Here is a 17,481-nt window from a genome sequence, read left to right as displayed (position 1 = left end):
GTGAACTAAGGTTTAGGTGTGTTAGATCATGTTGTGGTGATCCTTGGGTTGAGGGATGGGTGTTCATACTGAAGCGCAAAATTAAAACCAATGGAAGACGGACAAGAAAAGTTCAAAGCCATCAGGTCCTCAGTTTAGAAAAAAAGAGAAAAGAAGAGGAGAAACGAGCAAAAGATGCAGGTAAGCAGATGTGTCATTGGATAATGGCAGGTCATCCTGAAACAATCAGAATCAGAATACTTTATTAATCCCTAAGGAAATTATGTGCGTTACAGTTGTTGCAAGAAGAAATGGTAAAAATAGTAACAGTAACAGACTAAACTCCAAACAATACATTATGTTACAGATTTTAATATTAATTAGTCCTTGTCAATTGTTGATTTGTCCTGTTCTCATTGTATGACGAATTATGATGGCTGTTTGGTAGCCGTTTGCATACTATGCATACTCTCTCTCTCTTCATATGTGTGTGTGTGTGTGTGTGTGTGTGTGTGTGTGTGTGTGGAGGGGGGGGGGGGGGGGGGGGCCGCCAGAGGGAGTGTTCGCCCAGGGCGCCAAACAGGCTAGGACAGACATCTGGGAAACTAAGCCGATAGCAACAGAAATGACACAAATGTACTCATGCTTGTCTTTATTTCACTTCCTTTCTTGTTCTTTGATCTAAATAAAACTCATAAGTAGTTTCAAAGGGCTGTTCATGTTCATTTGCTCCGCTGTGTAAAAGCGTTCATTGTTGCTGTGGTTTTCCTGTGACGTTCCTTAAACTGGAACATCAGCCTTTACAAAGTCAGACTTTCAGATGTGTTCTGCACAGTCACAGTAATCTTCTTCATCATGGCTGGACACCTTCTGTTTGTCATCCTCATGTGTAAGTTAAACCTCTTGTAACCAGTTTTGTGTCTTTTGGTGCTTCCTTGTTTATATTTTTAACTGATAAACTAACGTGTGGAATCAAAAACTAAAACTTCCTCAGCAGGACGATTCCCTGTGATCTTGAAAAGACAGTTTGTTGTATTAATGAGTAAACATGCCTCCAGTACGTTGTTGACAGACTTTCTTTCCAACAGCTTTCGTTCATGAAATTCAAGCACAAGGTGAGTCCCTGATGTTCTACTTTTCACAAAGATTTTCTTTGACTGCATATTTGTTTTTTATTAAAACCAAAAATTACCTATTAGATCAAAAATTTCTTTACCTCTAATTTTTCAGCTCTTCTTCCACCAACACTGACAGTGAACACAGAGGTGATCTCAGAGACGGACTCGGTCACGTTACACTGTCAGGCACCAACATCTGTTTCAGTTCATCAGTGTTTTTTCTACACGGTGAGCAAAAATACTTCCAAAGCCTTCTCATGCCTGCAGAATTTCACTGCAACAGAACTGCTGTTAATGTCACATCACAGTTCACCTGCTGAAGTTAAAGTGAGATGTTTTTACACTGGAGACCTTAATTCAACGTCTGCTGACAGTGAACCATCCTCCATCACCATACAAAGTGAGAGACTGCTCTTCCTGTGACTGGATAAGTTATCATACAGTGTGTTAGACATTATTATCTTTATAAAGCTTCATGTTTTCTTTCACAAAACTTTTTTTGGAGTGTTGTTCTTACATATTTTCTTACACCACCAAAGACAGCACGCAGGAATCTAAACATGACCAGTTACAGTTAATTACAAAATGTGTTGCCGTTCAGCTTTTATGAACACCAGTATTGTTATTGTTGTGCTGGTAAAACATACAATATTCTTGTATATTAATGGGACTTGATTAATCTTCATGTAGGTCAAACACCACAGATGAGTGTGCAGCATTTTAATGGGCAACATGTTCGGTTTGTTTGCTCTCTGCCTGGATCTGTGAAAGATGATACAAGATGTAATCTGTACTTTGGAGAAGCAAGTCGTTTAATCCTCACAGTAGCTGTCGGGAATAATAGCAAGACAAAAAAGAAAGAGAAGTTCTGCCAGTTTTATGTCTCAATTGATGATTTTTTGAGACATCTACATTTTGTTCAACAAAAAGATGCCAGCTGTGATTACACTTTGAAAAGGGAACCCAGGTCTTTGTCTCCTCACAGTGATCGATACAACTTAACAGGTAAGTCGAAGATAAACAGACTTTATAGCACAGATGCTATTTTAATTAATTAAAATGATGAAAATGACTAAAATAAAAGTATACAAAGTATTTTACTCTAAAAATGTTTTTTAGTTGTTACTCGCAAGATTTCATTTCATTTCACTGGCCACGACCTTAGATGTGAAAAAGAATAGATCCAGATTAACAGTCTCTTGGAACGTAGGAAGAGTTGAGCTTTGATGATATTGTCAGTATATTAACATGCTTACAGTAGAAGTGGGTGGCACAGTGGGTAGTTTTTACACTGGATACTCTTCCTGACACATCCTCAAAGGGATTTGTACAGTGGCTTGCAAAAGTATTCGGCCCCCTTGAACTTTCCCACATTTTGTCACATTACAGCCACAAACATGAATCAATTTTATTGCAATTCCACGTGAAAGACCAATACAAAGTGGTTTACACGTGAGAAGTGGAACGAAAATCATACATGATTCCAAACATTTTTACAAATAAATAACTGCAAAGTGGGGTGTGCGTAATTATTCAGCCCCCTTTGGTCTGAGTGCAGTCAGTTGCCTATAGACATTGCCTGATGAGTGCTAATGACTAAACAGAGTGCACCTGTGTGTAATCTAATGTCAGTACAAATACAGCTGCTCTGTGACGGCCTCAGAGGTTGTCTAAGAGAATATTGGGAGCAACAACACCATGAAGTCCAAAGAACACACCAGACAGGTCAGGGATAAAGTTATTGAGAAATTTAAAGCAGGCTTAGGCTACAAAAAGATTTCCCAAGCCTTGAACATCCCACGGAGCACTGTTCGAGCGATCATTCAGAAATGGAAGGAGTATGGCACAACTGTAAACCTACCAAGACAAGGCCGTCCACCTAAACTCACAGGCCGAACAAGGAGAGCGCTGATCAGAAATGCAGCCAAGAGGCCCATGGTGACTCTGGACGAGCTGCAGAGATCTACAGCTCAGGTGGGGGAATCTGTCCATAGGACAACTATTAGTCGTGCACTGCACAAAGTTGGCCTTTATGGAAGAGTGGCAAGAAGAAAGCCATTGTTAAAAGAGAACCATAAGAAGTCCTGTTTGCAGTTTGCCACAAGCCATGTGGGGGACGCAGCAAACATGTGGAAGAAGGTGCTCTGGTCAGATGAGACCAAAATGGAACTTTTTGGCCAAAATGCAAAACGCTATGTGTGGAAAACTAACACTGCACATCACTCTGAACACACCATCCTCACTGTCAAATATGGTGGTGGCAGCATCAGGGTCTGGGGGTGCTTCTCTTCAGCAGGGACAGGGAAGCTGGTCAGAGTTGATGGGAAGATGGATGGAGCCAAATACAGGGCAATCTTGGAAGAAAACCACTTGGAGTCTGCAAAAGACTTGAGACTGGGGCAGAGGCTCACCTTCCAGCAGGATGACCCTAAACATAAAGCCAGGGCAACAATGGACTGGTTTAAAACAAAACATATCCATGTGTTAGACTGGCCCAGTCAAAGTCCAGATCTAAATCCAATCGAGAATCTGTGGCAAGATCTGAAAACTGCTGTTCACAAACGCTGTCCATCTAATCTGACTGAGCTGGAGCTGTTTTGCCAAGAAGAATGGGCAAGAAGTTCAGTCTCTAGATGTGCAAAGCTGGTAGAGACACACCCTAAAAGACTGGCAGCTGTAACTGCAGCAAAAGGTGGTTCTACAAAGTATTGACTCAGGGGGCTGAATAATTATGCACACCCCACTTTGCAGTTATTTACTTGTAAAAAATGTTTGGGATCATGTATGATTTTCATTCCACTTCTCACGTGTACACCACTTTGTATTGGTCTTTCATATGGAATTCCAATAAAATTGAATCACGTTTGTGGCTGTAATGTGAAAAAATGTGGAAAAGTTCAAGGGGGCCGAATACTTTTGCAAGCCACTGTGTCTTCTCCTGGGAGAGGAGGGTATCGGGGCATCTATTCGTAGGTGAATGTGTAAACCACAACAATATGCAGCCAGCACTTTCCAGGTTGTTAACATGACATGTTCAAATGTCTTTGTGTGTTAACAATCATTGTTGATTCATTTATTGTTGTCATTATTGTTACATTTATTAAGTACTGAATTTAGGCAATTGGAATTTTTCTGACTACCAAATCACAATACAATACATATACAATACACCCTATGAGGTTTAAAATAACATTTTTGGTGTGGGATGAATTTCTATAACTGGAAACACTTCCTGATGCAACTCTAGTATCTGAGTGTGGGAGTACACATGACCCTGCTCATGATACTTAGTTTGTTAGGCAAACAAACCAATAAACTTTCAAAATATGCCAACCTTTGAAAGATTTGTTGAAAGGTTACTTTTTTAAAAACTATAATTGTGTCTAAAGAATAAATAAATAAAATAAGGACAGAATTGAAAGATAGCTAAAACCTTTTTTTCCACATTCACAGTTGGTCAAATTCTTTTATACCTAAAATAAATTTGATATTGTATTTAGGTGAACAAAAACCTTTCATTAGCAGAAGAGTCTACAGTGTACAAGTATGTTTTCACAATTCATCGGATTGTCCTTTATAAAATCAAGTGAAAGTTATCAGAACAGGACTTAAAGGGAGCAATTTAAACAGAACACATTTTGTTAGCATTTCACATTTCACTAAACATCTCAAGTAAAATTTTGCCTTAATGCCTAAACTTGTTTGCATTCATTATCTCAGGGCCACCTGACACTGCCATTGGGACAGATGTGACATTTAATAAAATAGTAAATGTGGTTTCAAAATGTTTCAATCACTTTTGAATTGATTGCATAAATAACAAAACCTTTATTTGTACACAAACCCATTTCCTTTTACTGTAGCTATTCTGGAAAGTGAATCACCAAAGATCAACAAACCGTCATCTATCATGACCACAGGTAGGACATGCAGTACACTTAACTAACAACCCAGAGCATCATCACACATCACTTCTTTTAAATGTCTTTAACATTTTATTATCCATTTATGAAACAGAATCAAGTCTCAGCAAACTCAGTGCTTCAACTTCCACTTCAGTGAACTCAATAACAGGTAAATAAATTACTGCTGTGGTGTTAGTAAAGTAGTAAATATTTTTTCTGTGATAAAGTAAGTCTGCCCAAATTAAAAATTAGACATTTAATTTTTCTGTTATATATTATTTTGCAAACTAAATATTCTGAAGACTGAAACAATGTGTAACAATTCAAATACTTGACATTTCATTCCCTTTATTTGGGTTGAATAATGTAAAGAAAAAAAAGAAGCAGGAATTTCTTTACAGAGAACAGTAACATATGTGACATTATAGTATTTATTTGATATTTTTCTATATTAAAGGATTGGGTACTCGTAATCTAAACCCTACAACTGGTGTGAACACTCCTGTCAAAACAACTCAGTATATAACCTCACGAGACAGTACAACAGGTGAGACCGAGTGCATCAATAATGTGAAGATAAATTGAAATGTCCTTGTTTTATTTATGTCTGATTCAATTCTAAGAATGTAAAAAAAAAATCTCAACTCTAACTCTAAAATTCTGATGTTCATCAGGAACAGTAAATATTCACCATGTTCAGCATCTTAAATAAATGGCAGTACTTTGTAACCAGGGCTATAGTTGATGTTGAAATGAAGTTACTAATTTTGCTGGCCCTTGGTCACAAACCCTCCAACACTGATGCAAATGACCAGATATGTTTTATCTGTAGATATTTTGTGTGTTTAATATTCTTTATTTTGAATATTCATGATCATAGTTCTTTTTAAAACTGTAGTTATTGTGGGAAGAGAATCAAGAATGACCAGCGCAAAAATGCCATTTAGTCTGGCCACAGGTAGGAAATACAATACATCGAAATATAATCCAGAACATCATCACACACACAACTTCTTTAAAGAAACTCATTTTTTGTGCATTTTTTGAAACAGATTCGAGTCTCAGTACTCCTAGTGCTTCCAGTCCTACCACGTCTGTGAATTCTCCTTCAGGTAACTGCAGGGACAGTAGAATTGTAAAATATTGTATACAAATATATTTCTACATTAATGCAAACCAACTCAAAAAAATAAGCTAACACATGAATCAACTATTGCAGTATATGTTATTTCAAACTAACTGTGCAAATACACTGAACCTAACAACCTCAGTCAGCTTTTTGAAATTTTGATCCAAATATTTTTTTTTCTAAAAAGATTCATACAAGACTAATGCTACAGTGACTATTACTACAGTCAAAGGTAAGACAATGTGCAGTTAAACTGTACATATATATAAAAAAATATATTATAAAAGTCATCTGTTTTATCTGTTATTTCAAAAGTAAAAAGTTTTTCACCAGGTCCAACTTTTACTTGGTCTCATACTTCCACCCGTGCCACTGCTACCTCAGGTATCTATTTTTTCTTTTTAAACAAAATGGTAACATACACTATATTATCAAAAGTGAAACTTATCTCACGGCACATTGTTAGTCAGTGGTGCTGTTTTCAGTCATTATACAGGGTCATTTGAATGAGTGATGAAAAGTTTCTCCCACTGAAAACGTTACATCAACATTAACAGAATTAACTTTTTGTGATTACCAAAAGTGCCTTCACATGCATATGAACTGGAGTGCCATCCCATTCTTAATCATTTTAAATACTGTGGAGTGATTTTTCACACCATAGGGTTTAAAATGAAGTTGGCCCACTGTTTGCAGCCATAACAGCTTTAACTCTTTTAGGAAAGCTTTCTGCAAGGACGTATTTATGGGAACTTCCATTCTTCCATTAGCACATTTTGAGCTCGGACACTTCTGCTGGACAAGAAGGCCCGGCCTGGAATCTCTACTTTAATTCATCCCAAAGGTGTTCAGTCAGGTTTAGGTCAAGACTCTGTGCAGGCCAGTCAAGTTATTCCAAACCAAACTCACCCATCCAAATCTTTATGGTCATGGTCATGTTGGAACAGGAAGGGGACATCCACAAACTGTTCTTACAAAGATAGAAGAATGAAAATTTTCAAAATGTATAGTGGACCCAAATGCAAACACAAAGGAACGTGGAACAAAACTTGAATTAGCAAAAAGTGAGCTGTTTAATATGGCTGATGGAAAAATACAAAACAAGGCAAACAAAGACAGGAATAAACCATAACCTAAACTGGGAAACTAAAAATAAACATGAAAAACCCTAAACATGAAACTTGGTCTGGATACAAAGATACCTGGAACATGAGACATGGCACAAAAGCCAACAGATGACATGACCCTGAACAGAGGAAGCCAAAGGACTTAAAATACAGAAGGATAATGAAAGTAAATGGACTGATTCTTATTTTGCGCTTCTCTACTCTCCCGGAGTACTCAAAGCACTCTATACAACATGCCTCATTCACCCATTCATACAAGCACTTCTAAACTCAAGTCCAAACTAAACTACATTCACACACATTCATACTCCGATGAACGCATCGGAGGGCAACTTGGGGTTAGTATCTTGGCCAAGGATATTTGGCATGCAGACTGGAGGAGCCAGGAATCGAACCACCAACCTTCCAATCAGTAGCTGATCTGCTCTACCACCTGAGCCACAGCCACACGAGGACAGGGATGGCTGTGGGATGGGGAACAGGTTGAAACACAGCTGGGACAACTCAGACCTAACGAGACAAGGGGAAACAAAACTACACAAACTGCACACAGCACAGGGGGAGCATTTGCTGACCCAAATTTCTGATTTTATGTTACCTACCACTTTGCTGTCATTCCCAGTTGTTTCCATTTTGTTATAATACCACTAACAGACTGTGGAATATTTAGTAGCTAGGAGATTTCATGTCTAGATTAGGGGCATCCCATAGAGGTACTCTTGTTGCAATTTAACACAATATAAATAAAACTTTTGGTGATATAGTGTATACAACATTATAATATTTATCATATATTTATATCCTAAAGGATCAGTTATTGCTTATCATAAACTGCTATTAGTGTGACCTCTGCTTTTAAAAGAACTGAAAGAAAAATGACATTTAAAAGATGTTATCACATGAGTTTCACAACTTCTCAATGTTTCGGTTTCATTTTAGAGAGTCAGGCACGCCAGCCTGACAGTAGAGTAAACTCCTCTTCAAAAATATTACAATCATGTAGGTAAACAACAATGTCTTCAACTCTTTCACTTTGTACATGGCATTATGGTTATTAATAGAATTAATAAAAAAAATAATAATAATGTATTAATGTCTTACAGTTTTTTTAAGCAGTTTGGCTGGACCCACTGTGTCTACTTTTAATTGTTTTGGTTTTGAGTTAGAAGTGAAACTCTTGTTTGGCTTTCAAAGCAGAAGCATCGATATGGAAGTTGGCAGTAGCTGTGACTGGATTGGGAGTAACCATGGGTGTCATCTTACTGGTGCTGGGGCTTCTCACGTTCAAAAGAAGAAGTGGTGAGGGCACATATGAAAGCATACAACTTTTTATGTTTATGTTTTTTAGAGACAGAATCTGCCTGTCAACCAAAAATAAGATAATATTACCATTGAAAGTTTAACCAAAATATGCATTTTAAAAAAATATCTTTTGAATGATCAGAAAACAGATAAAAAGCCCATGGTACCAATGATTATTTCACTTCATCTATGCCATGAACAAGCAAATGAAAAATTTGCTCTGAAAAAAATCAATGTGGCTATTTCCTGTAGTTATAGTACAACATTGTGAGGGCTCACAGGGATTCACCCCCACTTTGAGAACCTGGAACTCATGAACCTTTTGTAATATAGTGATACATTTTTCATAGCTGCATTAAATATATAATAATAATAATTGTACATTAAAAAGATCATCTTATTCTGAAGAAGAAAAAAAGTTCAAGCAGAAAAAGTTCATCATGCCTAATTTATACACGTGTAAAAAATGTTATCAGTTTCATAGTTATAAATGAACCTGTGACTTTAAAGCTAATCAGATGCTGATCAGACATTTCTTTGCCACTACCTTTTCAGAAACATGTTCTCAAAGCAGGTAAGGAATATTTTCTCAGCAAACCTTAATAAGCTGTTTTCCTGTCATCATTCAGACAACCAGAAGTTGGTCTTATTTACTTCAGACCTTTTCTTAATTATCCAGTGAACAGAATCACTGGAGCAGTGGTGAATCAAATGCCTTGCTTGAGGGCAGAACGCCTAATAAATATGTCTCATAATATTGTTTTCTAATTCTCTACAATAAACACACTTTTTTTTTTTGTAATGTAATGCAAACAGCTTTTTCTATTTTTTTTAAACATTTTCTTTATTTATGTGTAGGACAAAGGCAACATCACCAGGTATTGTATACATTTTAGCTGTCAGGCAGCATTACAAAACTATCAATCCATGTATTATGGTTTTTATTTTGTTGAGTTTTTCTTTTGTTACAGGTGATTTTATATCAATGACTAAAATGAACCAGGGAAGAATGGTAAACAAAATGTTTCAGTCAAATAAAAATACTCTTAATTAAAACAATCAATTTAAATACCGAGGACATAAAGTTGATTTTTCCCTGTTGTGTTAAGTTACCTGCAGGTAATGATGGAGGCTCCAGTGTGATCACTTCAGTACCTGATGACAACTGTCTTACTAGTAAGACAGCTTTTGCCTCTAGTAATAAGATGGTGAAATTGTTGTACATGGTAGGGCTGTTCGATATAACGATATATATCGGATAACGATATGAAAACGTCTATCATTGCATATTACACTATCGTTTGTTTCGTGGTGTCGCAAAACAATCTGTTTATGGCAATATTTTTTCATTGTTTTGATGGTCACTGTAGAATTTCTCTCTTTCGCTTATATTTAATATAACCACACTACAGACGATCAAGCGACTGTTTTTATGCGTTGACGTTAGCAACAACGATGGTAAAACCATTGCGTGGTTCTGTCATCTGCTTGTTTATTTTCCACATAAACATTTCACAATAAAGCTCAAGATCCTGTTGAGATTTTTGTGATATATATCTTTGTGTGGACGATAAATATCTTATATCGGGATATGAGATTTTGGTCATATCGCACAGCCCTACTACATGGAGTAATTATTTATGTGTACCATTAGTTGTTTCTGAAAGTAACACAATAAGATGATGACTGTTTAACAGTAATATTGTTAATATGCTCAAATCTTTATTTCATATCTATAGCATATTTAGTTATTACTGCTGACTAACTTTCAGTAATGATTTTTTCCAGTGTATGACAAGGGAGCTTTGGCTTTTATAACATTTTACTACCTTGTGATAAGGAAAGCTATTTGACCACTAAAGAGCCTTTAAAATGTCCAAATTTAGAAGAACACTATGACATATACAGTTACAAGACAAACTTTGTGAACCCACTGGACTACATGTTGTCTTGCACTTGTGTGTGTGTGTGTTTTAATCCTGACTGAAAGAAATAATTTTTCAATGTTGTTCTCTTTCAGGAGAGAAACTAAACTTGGAACAGACAAAAAATGAAGATGTAAGTTAGACCTGGTGTAGTAATAACTATGTCCGCTTCTCATCTTAATCAATGCTAATGACTAAAAGGGCATTACTCTTTCTCTTCTAGTCTGACATTTACCATGTGTACGCCACCATCTCTGAAGCAACAGATCCACCAGATTCACAGGACACGATATACAGCATGCTGAATGCACACTGAAACATGTTTGGTGACGTTGTTGGTAAAATGTCTAAAATGATCTAAATCATGTCAAAGTGAGAAAAGTGTGACAGGTAATAGATGCAATCTTGCAAAAAATCTTGAGCTTGAATTGTTGTAGATTTTTTTTCTATTTAAAGATAACTGACATGATGATGATTTCAGCTTTAGTATTTCTAATAAGCGGAATCTAGAGGAATCTCTATCTTTACTGAGGGCTATGAAATACATCTCCCCTTAATCTTATCTGTACCCTGTCTGTTATTGCACAACTTAATAAAGCTGTTTAGTACTTCGAATGTATCCATATAATACAACTCCAGTATATAAATTTGTGTAGATGATGCTCTACTACTCTGAGTTGTGACAATAACATTAGCAGTTAGTCTTTTGTTACGTGCTGTGACTGCACACAGGCTTGTAAAAATAGGCAACATACAATTGACCCTCAGCCCACCAACCAGCTGCAGTTTTTAGGTCAGCACACAAGACCATTTTAGGCCAAAGATTATGATGATGAAAAAATACAGGAAGAATAATGTACTGTAGCTGATTACTGCACTACACAGCTGCTACAGTTTGCCTAGTAGTAGTAACATAATCATGTGACATAAAACATTTAGTGATGATGATACTTTGTATCCACACAGGCAACAGAAGTAAAACAACAGGGGGAAGATCTGAAATTTACATTCAGTAAATAGAGATGTATGTTTTTGGTTCTAGGTTTCATTTGTGTGATATATCACTGTGAGATGTATTAGAAATATGTAGTTTTTCATTTTCAGTTTCTGGTTCCTGGTTATTACACATAAACTAACACAGGTAATAAGCCACAGTATTTGTCGCGTGTTTTTTTTCTCTAGGATAAAGAAAGCGCACACACACACACACACACACACACACACACACACACACACACACACACACACACACACACACACACACACACACACACACACACACACATTTCCCTGACCCGTTACCCAGTTTCATGCACCTAAAGTTGCATCTATCTATGTGAGCTACTGTCTATGGCCTCGCTCTGTTTACTTCCACACTCCTTTCACTAAGTCTGCACAAACAATTCTCAATCATGTGAATCTATAACTTTTCTACTTGTTTTATTCTGAGAGCTCAGTAGCCCAATTTAACTATATTATTTTCAGTGCTCAGAATTTCAGTTAACTGTGAAAGTGATCTAAAATGCATTAAAAGCCTCAAACCATTTGCCAGCACAAGTCTTGTAAACCACTTTTCTAGTCCTCACACATTAAACATCCATCCATCCATCGTCTTCGGCTTATCCAGGGCCAGGTCGCGGATAACAACATTAAACATATTTAAATTGTTTTGGTGGGTAAACTTACCATTCATTTTCTTCTCAAAATATTATTATAATATTATTAATTGTTTTTTCTCATAGACTGATGTTTATTTCCACATTATTATCAGCAGTTTCTGGGTGTATGCATATAACCAGAAGAAGGACAATGTGGGCATGCACAGCACATGTCATACTCACGCGAGCGGCCTGAAGTTCCTTTTTCACAACATCTTTTGAGGCCAGTGAGACTTTCAGACACAGAGCCCACTGGTGTATTTATAAACTGTGGTATCTGAATCAGTCACATGATTTGTGAAATTATAATTAATATAAATGAAAATATAGTCTGAAATTTGAACTCTGGAATAATTGTGTTACAATATATACAATTTCTTGATTGTATATATTGTCTAATGCTACATAGTAGCATTAGGAATTAAGACCCCTACTGTACTATCAAGTTTGTGCACTGCACCTTGATTGACCTTCATCTGAGGAACAGCTAAAGCAACAGAAATGATACTGTAGCATATATTTAGTAATCTTAACTTAGCCCCCCTGTGGTGGCTGGTATATATAACACACATATAGGTACTTTTAATTAGCTGCTCTTTATATGTGTAGCTTTGTGGCCTCAATATGTGATGAAGTACTTTTCCTGCCTCTTGTGGTTTTCCTGTGACCAACTGCTACAAAACGATTCATCCCCTTCTGTGTCGTCAGAAACGTGAGAATCTTCTTCTCAACAGAGCCTTTGGTGTGCTGTCCTAATGTGTGAGTTAAACATCCTGCAGATTTTGCAATATTTAATGTGATCTCTCAACATTTGTGTAAGTTCACACTTGAAACATATATTTTGCTAAAGTTATTTCTGACTTATTAATAGATTTATTTATGTCCTTGACATATATTTTCAACAGTGTCCTTCCATGTAATGCAAGTACAAGGTCAGTCTCTGATCTACTGTATTTATTGCTGAGTTGTGTCGTAACTGTATGTTATTCCACGATTAGTCTATGATTGGATTGGGTAATGTATAACTGCTTACATGGGAAAATAGGGTAAAAAAAAGGCGCAGGTATATTATGTGACATAACATCTAAGCGTTCAGTATAACATGTCTTGGTCTAAAACTGGCAATGAAACAGCAGCGATCACAGAATTTGTTTTGTAGAAGTTTTGGCTGTTGATCTCACATCAGAGTTCATCTGCCTCTGTCTGTGTCTGCACTTGAGGCCTCTCACCTGGTCTGGCCTCTCGGCCGTAACACAAAGTAGAAGTGAAACTTTGCCTTCTTACAGTTATTGACAAAAAGATGATGAACAAGACAGCAGATGCAAATGTTAATTTATTTACGACCACAATTATCTTTTACGTTAGATGTTGTGAAAAGAGCATCAGGAATGTTCAACATGGTATGACACACAAAACAGCTAAACAGGAACTCATTATTCATTGCTCATTAGTTGTTCTCACAAAGACCTTTTTTGCACATTTTATTCAGAAGAACGGAACCTCAGCAGATGCAGTGTTTACACTCACACCACTCCCAGGAAGTAGAACGATTGTTAATCAGAAATAGACTGATTTGTATATGAATGTTTTTAGTGTTGTTCCTTCTACACATTTATTTACCTGAATATATAGAATTAAGAAAAAAAAAGAAGAAAAAGACTTTACACATTAACCTAAAATATTATGAAAAAACATGTACAGGACAGAGTGAGAAAAACGTATGGCTTACTGTGGCCAGTTAGTGTGATTCACTTCTGATCCTGTGGTTTTCCTGAAAGCAACTTTTGAAAATGTCACTTATTTCAGGCAAAAGTAAAAGCAGTTAGTAGTAGTCTGTTCTGTTCACATGGTTTCATCATGGCGGAACTCCTGCTGCTGTTGGTGGCCTTTGCATATAAGTTAAACTTTTTCTCATATCAGCTGGTACTTGATGTCGGCCATTCAGGTGATTTATCAGTTAGGTATCACTGTTAGCATGTTGCATTTTTACATGAGGATGCTAACACTAGACAGTAAATTTCGTACATTGTTGCTTCTGTGTTGTATTTTTAACTATCAGTAACAAAGTACGGGATCAATCTCTAAGCTTTTATGTTTCTATGGGCTTTTTACTTTGACATTATTTAGTAAATGTTCTAAAGTCAAACTTTTTGTCACATCTAATTTTTATTGTTTCCTATTACTTAAAATCTATTCAGTTATTATGTCAGTTATGATTTCATTTTACAGCTGTATCATCACTTTTTTCTCATATTGCCGTTCTTCACCAGATTCTTTTCATGAAATTAAAGCACAAGGTCAGTCTCTAAGTTTCATGTTTTGTTTTTTGTCACCAATGTGTTGGCTATTTATTTAGACTTTCTTTGCAGTTTCTCTACAAAAATCTTATCACCTTATGATTTCTGACACTGGGAACTAACTATTAGAAATAAAAATCTGTGCATATGAAATTTCAGGCATTCTGCCACCTGAACTGACTGTGACTCCACTTGTGATCACAGAGACAGACTCAGTCACACTGAACTCATGTTTCTGTGTCTCAGTGTTATTTCCTCATTTCAAGAAAAAAAACTGCCAAAAGTTATTCTGTTACACTTGAAGTGACATGTTATTGCTTTTTTTTTTTTTTTCAGAAGTCCCCACTCAGTAACATGTCACCAATCACCATACAAAGTTACCCATTAAAACACTGATTTTGATTTTGCACATTTAACTTTTAATTTATTATTTTATTGTTTTTTTCTGTCATCAGTGTGTCAACTATATACTGACTATTCTTGAACAATATATTATTCTGTTAATGGTGATTTGACACATGAAATTATTATCTATTTAATATAACTTATATTTAGTATCTCTAAATTTCAGCAATTCCTTCATCTGAATCCACCTGTGATCACAGAGACAGACTCAGTCACAGTGAACTGTCAGACTCCGTCATCTTTTAAGTGTTTTTCATACGTTATAAGAAGAAGCAAATATACATCCGTCTCCTGTGAGCAGAATGTAACAGGAACTGAAGTCCTATCTTGGGCAGCAGAGTTTACTGCTGAGGTGGTAGTGACATGTTTTTACATGTCACAGCAATAAAGGAGGACAACATCAGTGTCCTCACAGTAAAATATTTTCCATCAACATAGGAAGTAAGTGACATACTCCTCTTTTTCTTTTACATTATGTGCATATAGCCACACCAAGAGGAAAGTTGAGGTAGTAGTTGATTGTAGTTTATTGCTTTTTGACTTTGAAGATTTGACTTTTCTTTTTGTGAATGCATTAGTTCTGACTACTTGTAGATCACTCTCATCTGCAAGCACTTTGACCTCTGCTCCTACTATGAAAGTCACAACAGGACATGGTCCTGCAGATAAGAATTTTAAAAATGAAATGGTTTTAATTGTTTGAACAAGTACACTTTTTAGGCTTGACTTCTAAAGACTTCAGCTCTAAATAAATTATTTCTCCTGCTGTCCCACTGGAGGCAGCTCCCTTTCTCCTTCTTTTCCTGGTATAACTGACACAGCTGCCAGTAATCTGACCACTGCTAACACTCTTACAGATCCAGCAACCAGTGATGAAATAACAGACTTAATTTTCTTATTTTGAATAAAGTAAAAAAATGTTTTTGCACTTACAGGATATTGTTTAATAGGTTAGTCAGCATCTGCCACAATCTTTGGTCTTTGAACTAACGTTTTGAGTTTTTGGACTGTAATTTAATGTTTTCTGTCTTACTTTGTTTTAGTTTGTTTACTTTACATCCCCAGTGTTTTCCATCCTGTTAGATGTTCCCATGTTTAGTCACTTCTTGTTGTATTTTGTTAGTTTGTCGTCTCATGTGCACTGTTTAGTTTTGCTTCCTTTGTCTCGTTTACCATGATTAGTTTAAGCTGTGTGTGTTTTCCCTTCCCTTGTTATCTCAGTATATTAAAAGCCTCAGTTTACCTTATTTCCTCATTGTTAATGTTTTGTTACTGTTGATTGCTGCGTGTTTGAATGCCTGTATGTTTTAACCCTTTTAATTTATGGACATTGTTTTCTTATTTTTATGAATAAAGGTTCACCTTTTGTTTTTTCTTTTTTTAACTCAAATTTAAAAGTCCACCTTCACACCAACTTATGACACCTTCATAAAATCATAAAGATACCAGTGCACTCTAAAAAACAAAAAACAGAATTTAACCAATGTAGAGCTTTTCTTACACCATGCCCACAATAAGTTTTTTTTTTATTACTGTTTTAACATTTTAAACTTAAAATGTGAATTGAACTCCTTTCTTAAAGCTGCAAAAATGATATGGACAATCAGATCATTCGTAATGGTGGATGTCCTCTTGCTTACACTACCTCTTGTGCTTAATCAAAGGAAGACTGGTAAGAAAAATCTCAGCTGCAGTTACTTTACTTCTCAATTTATTACAATTAACTTTCAGATAACATTTTTAGTAATAAAATATACTGTATCTCTGATTTCCTGTGGGTTATGAAAGTATTACTCTTGTTGTTTTCTTTTTTTTTAATCTACAGAAATGTGATTCCAAGACATAAGTAATATTATTTTCAAGCTGGTCATCTTCCTTAAGAACCAGTCTACAGCTTCTTTTCCATTATTGCTTTCAATTATGTTCATTCTGGCCACCACAGTCCTCTCATATCAACTCTTACATACTGTTCAAATTTCAAGCCTTCACAGTATGTAAGAGGTCATTTCTGACCAAGAATTCCTTTGTTTTGTACGGGTGATTCCCGTGCCCACTGAAATGGAAGCTCAGGTGCCTTTATTGGATGAAGCGTTTAAGACTTTTAGCTCCTTAACATATGTCACCCTGTTTTTAAAGGGACGAAAAGTACAATTGACTCAAAGGCTATTTCATGAGCAAGTGTGAGCTATTCCTTTGCTGTATCATTATCAGTTAAGCAGATAAAAGGAGTTGATTTGAGGGGTCGTGCTTGCATTTGGAAGATTTTGCTATGAACAGGCAACATGCGGTCAAAGAGGGTTCACTGCAAGAATCAAGAAGGCTGGATTGGACTTTTCTAAAAACATCTAAAAAAAAAAGTCCAGCACAGTTCTGGAAAAACATTCTTTGGACAGATGAAACCAAGATCAACTTCTACTAGAATGATGGCAAGAAAAAAGTATGGAGAAGAAGTGAAACAGCTCCTGATCCAAAGCATACTACATCATCTATAAAACACAGTGGAGGCAGTGGGATGGCTTGGGTGTGCATGGCTGCCAGTGGAACTTAGACACTAGTGTTTATTGATGATGTGAAACAGGAAAGAAGCAGCCGAATGAATTTTGAGGCGTTCAGAGATATACTGTCTTCACAAATCC

The 17,481-nt window shown here is 36.2% G+C and overlaps 1 protein-coding gene across 9 annotated transcripts; it reads left to right on the top strand.

Annotated features, from left to right (window-relative positions):
- Nucleotides 1-594: 594 nt before the first annotated feature.
- LOC113022436 (uncharacterized) lies at nucleotides 595-16,212 on the top strand. Of its 9 annotated transcripts, none has more exons than XM_080301823.1 (19): nucleotides 613-868; nucleotides 1,068-1,094; nucleotides 1,210-1,497; nucleotides 1,788-2,102; nucleotides 4,961-5,017; nucleotides 5,115-5,171; nucleotides 5,460-5,549; nucleotides 5,883-5,960; nucleotides 6,055-6,114; nucleotides 6,319-6,363; nucleotides 6,447-6,515; nucleotides 8,198-8,257; nucleotides 8,453-8,557; nucleotides 9,116-9,134; nucleotides 9,419-9,438; nucleotides 9,532-9,572; nucleotides 9,670-9,736; nucleotides 10,581-10,618; nucleotides 10,709-16,212. In XM_080301823.1, the coding sequence occupies exons 1-19, from the start codon at nucleotides 835-837 to the stop codon at nucleotides 10,799-10,801; spliced, it is 1,563 nt and encodes a 520-aa protein (XP_080157949.1). In that variant the 5' UTR covers nucleotides 613-834; the 3' UTR covers nucleotides 10,802-16,212. The 9 variants fall into 9 exon arrangements, 7 of the variants coding, with proteins under 7 accessions (XP_080157949.1, XP_080157953.1, XP_026023623.2 ...); XM_080301827.1 differs by having other exon boundaries at nucleotides 614-868; nucleotides 2,028-2,102; XM_026167838.2 differs by having other exon boundaries at nucleotides 614-868; nucleotides 5,901-5,960.
- Nucleotides 16,213-17,481: the final 1,269 nt, after the last annotated feature.

The sequence above is a fragment of the Astatotilapia calliptera genome, chromosome 5 (assembly GCF_964374335.1).
Source record: "Astatotilapia calliptera chromosome 5, fAstCal68.1, whole genome shotgun sequence".
Lineage (NCBI taxonomy): Eukaryota > Metazoa > Chordata > Actinopteri > Cichliformes > Cichlidae > Astatotilapia > Astatotilapia calliptera.
Note: the sequence above shows the minus strand (reverse complement) of the source record. Positions and strands in the feature narration are given on the sequence as shown.